The sequence below is a fragment of the Trypanosoma equiperdum genome (assembly GCF_001457755.1).
Source record: "Trypanosoma equiperdum strain OVI genome assembly, contig: ctg_1353, whole genome shotgun sequence".
NCBI lineage: Eukaryota > Euglenozoa > Kinetoplastea > Trypanosomatida > Trypanosomatidae > Trypanosoma > Trypanosoma equiperdum.
This window is the reverse complement of record NW_027123342.1, coordinates 1-3,057: the sequence shown is the minus strand read 5'-3', so window position 1 is coordinate 3,057 and position 3,057 is coordinate 1. Positions and strand designations below refer to the sequence as shown.

At 50.1% G+C, this 3,057-nt stretch overlaps 3 protein-coding genes across 3 annotated transcripts; all 3 read left to right on the top strand.

The window, feature by feature from the left end:
* Positions 1–524: 524 nt before the first annotated feature.
* Positions 525–1,283, top strand: TEOVI_000883600 (vacuolar type h+ ATPase subunit, putative; the record flags this gene model as incomplete). The annotated part of the gene is made up of 1 exon (XM_067221197.1): positions 525–1,283. The coding sequence occupies one exon, from the start codon at positions 525–527 to the stop codon at positions 1,281–1,283; it is 759 nt and encodes a 252-aa protein (XP_067077298.1).
* Positions 1,284–1,694: 411 nt separating this feature from the next.
* TEOVI_000883500 (AN1-like Zinc finger containing protein, putative) lies at positions 1,695–1,979 on the top strand (the record flags this gene model as incomplete). The annotated part of the gene is made up of 1 exon (XM_067221196.1): positions 1,695–1,979. One exon carries the CDS (start codon positions 1,695–1,697, stop codon positions 1,977–1,979), a length of 285 nt encoding a protein of 94 aa, XP_067077297.1.
* A 252-nt stretch (positions 1,980–2,231) lies between these two features.
* TEOVI_000883400 (uncharacterized protein) lies at positions 2,232–2,975 on the top strand (the record flags this gene model as incomplete). The annotated part of the gene is made up of 1 exon (XM_067221195.1): positions 2,232–2,975. The coding sequence occupies one exon, from the start codon at positions 2,232–2,234 to the stop codon at positions 2,973–2,975; it is 744 nt and encodes a 247-aa protein (XP_067077296.1).
* Positions 2,976–3,057: the final 82 nt, after the last annotated feature.

The following is a 3,057-nucleotide window of genomic DNA, read 5'->3' as shown; positions in this document are numbered from 1 at the left end:
GAATCATAGTTTAGGGAGCAATTTATCGTTAGGGATTTGGACGTGGAGACCGGCTCCTTAACTCACAGTATTCCACCTTAACGCGGCCAGCGGCTAGGGATTATCTTCGAGTCGACAGGGAAGTATCGGCAAGAGTTGAGAGTGCGATGAGCCCTTTACTCAGCCAGATGCAATCTGTGCCGTGTTCTTAACAGTTTGTGTTTGCGTGACTTGTTTTCAATATCAATTATAAGTCGCACTAAATCGCGTACTTTTTTCATGCGTATCACATCCATCTGGCTGGAGTGTTGTTTGGTTGATGTGTATTTATGCGGGTAGCCGTTTTTTTTTTTGGAGATTGCGTCGCGGAGGATGGGTGAGTTATGCTAACTAACGTTAAGGAAACGCGTCGCGACACCACATTTATCGCGACTGCTTCTCATCCCTTTTAGTTGGGCATTTCGCACAAGGAGAGTTGGACAGTACTTTGCTTTTGTTGTGCCAAGGCCATCTGACTATTCGTGGATTGTCTACCTTCCGTGTGCATGCTGCAAGAGGTTTTGCGTCTCCACCCCCTTTTTTCTGCGAGCGGCAGTTCGCGCAACCTTCATCTTTATCATATCTCTTCCCCTTTATTGTCTCCACTGTTATCTTTGTATGCGCGAACATTGCTCACTTTAGGTTGTGCGTCGTTTGCTGCACCTATGAAATACTCTTTTATAGGTTTACTCTCCGTGATATGTGTCACCACTGTCTTTGCTACGGTCGGTGACGGCAATACTACTCGGAAAGAGGCCTGTTTGGCCCGAATGTACCCACAAAGCGCTGGCTTTTTCGGCTCTCTGGGTGTGGCTGTTGCTCTTATCTTTGCTAATCTGGGCTCTGCCTACGGTGCTGCAAAGTCAGGCGTCGGATTAGCCCAACTAGGACTTCTGGCTCCCGAGAAGATCATGCGCGGCATCGTTCCAGTTGTTATGGCTGGCATCCTCGGCATCTATGGTTTGATCGTGGCAGTTATAATAAACAACAACATCAAAACGGAGCTCTACTCCTATTCTACCTTCTCTGCCAACCTGCATTTGGGCGCGGGAATGGCGGCGGGACTCGCCTCGCTTGCCGCAGGGCTTTCCATCGGTGTGGTGGGTGACACAACCACCCGGGCTTATGGCAAGCAGGATCAGGTTTTCGTGGCCATGGTGCTCATGTTGATCTTTTCCGAGGCCCTGGGCCTCTATGGGCTTATCATTGCATTGTTGATGAATAACCAAGCGAACAGGTACACGGGACTCTGTGACTCTTCATGATACCACATGGAAAGGAAAAAGGACAGGGGGCCTTTGGGGGCAAATGTAGGGGGGGAGAGAAGGGAGGGAAAAAGTGACTGCTGGTTGTGCCTCGGTCGACTTGGAGAGCAACCCGCATGGCATTGGTGCTAAGGAAGGTAGCGTTTTCCCCCAAGGGAGGATTTTGCTCAGAGTCGGTTTACTTTAGTTGTGGTTAGATAAAGCCATACGGTTCGGATGTGGCTCCACAAAGGGAGCGGCGTCACTCGCTGCTGGTGGATAAGGAACCGTGTGTTGTTGGATTCTATGCTGCATCTTCTTTTCGCTCTGTTAATCAACCAAACATCTTCTTTCGCTTTCTTCCAAAACTTGCTAGCGTGGCACCTGCGGTTATACAACACATCTAATTAAGTTTGTGCACGCTAAAGGAATATGTCCGTTGTTTGTGCATTCAAAGGGTGCTCAAACCTGACATATACCGCGCTGCCGGCCTGTGAGCATTGCAGCCAGCGCATGTGTACGTCTCACCTGCTCCCAGAAGTGCATGGCTGCGGTGACAGGGCTAAGAATGTGGCACAACGGAAGGCAACTGCCGACGCAGCGGAGCAACGGCAGCAGCGAAAGCATATCGGCTTAGACGACGCCAAGGCACGGTTGACACGGCGCAGAGAAGAACTGGCCGCACAACGGCAAAAGAAGCCAATCAAGAAAAAGTAGGGCGATGCCGATGCAAATGTTTTGAAGATGATGCAGTTTACGGTGGAATGTTCCCCTTGCACCAGTAGAAAAAGGGATAAGTATCTGCTGGTGTACAAAGTACTAAGGAATGTGCACAACTGTTGTATCATCGTCACTGCAGTTTCGCATGCACACTTTTCTATAATGCTTTCGATACTGTGAGGGTCTCTAAAATGCACTGCTTTCGTCCTTATCCCTCTTCTAGATTCATTGAGCAGAAGGCTTTTAGAAATGTCATTTGTACCCGCTTCACAAACGGCCTCAGTAGATCGTGATGTATTTATCAACCACGGCGGAGCTTATTGGATTAACCCCGTTCCTGGGGGGACCTTTGCCCCGCGCAGCACGTACACATCGTCAAAGAAAGGTGATTTAATTGATCCGTTTGGCAATCCGAAGGTAAGAGACGTGCCGGATTTGTTTGGGAGGTCGCGTTACAGCAGAGTTCCTATTGGAAGTTCTGGAGACGGTGCTATAAGAGAGACTTCTGGAGCGGAAGGTGATGGGAACGGCGGTGTTGACGCTGTTGAAGGCGTTAAAGCTGGTACCCACGGCAATGACGGAGGTTTGCAGCTCGGCAGCGGACTGGCAGGCACTGTCGGCGACCATGGACAACAAGGAGAAACGATCGGAACCTGCATCAATTCTGCAGAGGGGAAACAACCGTTTTCCACAGGTGACATAATGGACAAGCAGCTTCCACTCGACACCGCTAACCCCGAGCGGAGAATTGCTCACCCTGGGAACCACACAGATCGCATACCACCAACAGGTGGATCTGAATACAACGGAACGGTGACGGAGCCGTGGTGCGCACCCGCAGCGGTAGACAATACCTACCTTCGGCTTCCACTCATCTACGAAAGCACAACACATTACCAACAGCGAACGGGACGTTACTATACTGAGGACCAAGCACCACCGCACGGCATGTCGCTTCCCCCAAAGTGCTCCTTACCAACGCGTGAGTGGTAGGGAAGCCCCACTCTGCACATTTTTTTTTGGAACTTCTACAGTTTTGGGTGTACAGGAAGGACTTACATCCCTCGTTTTAATT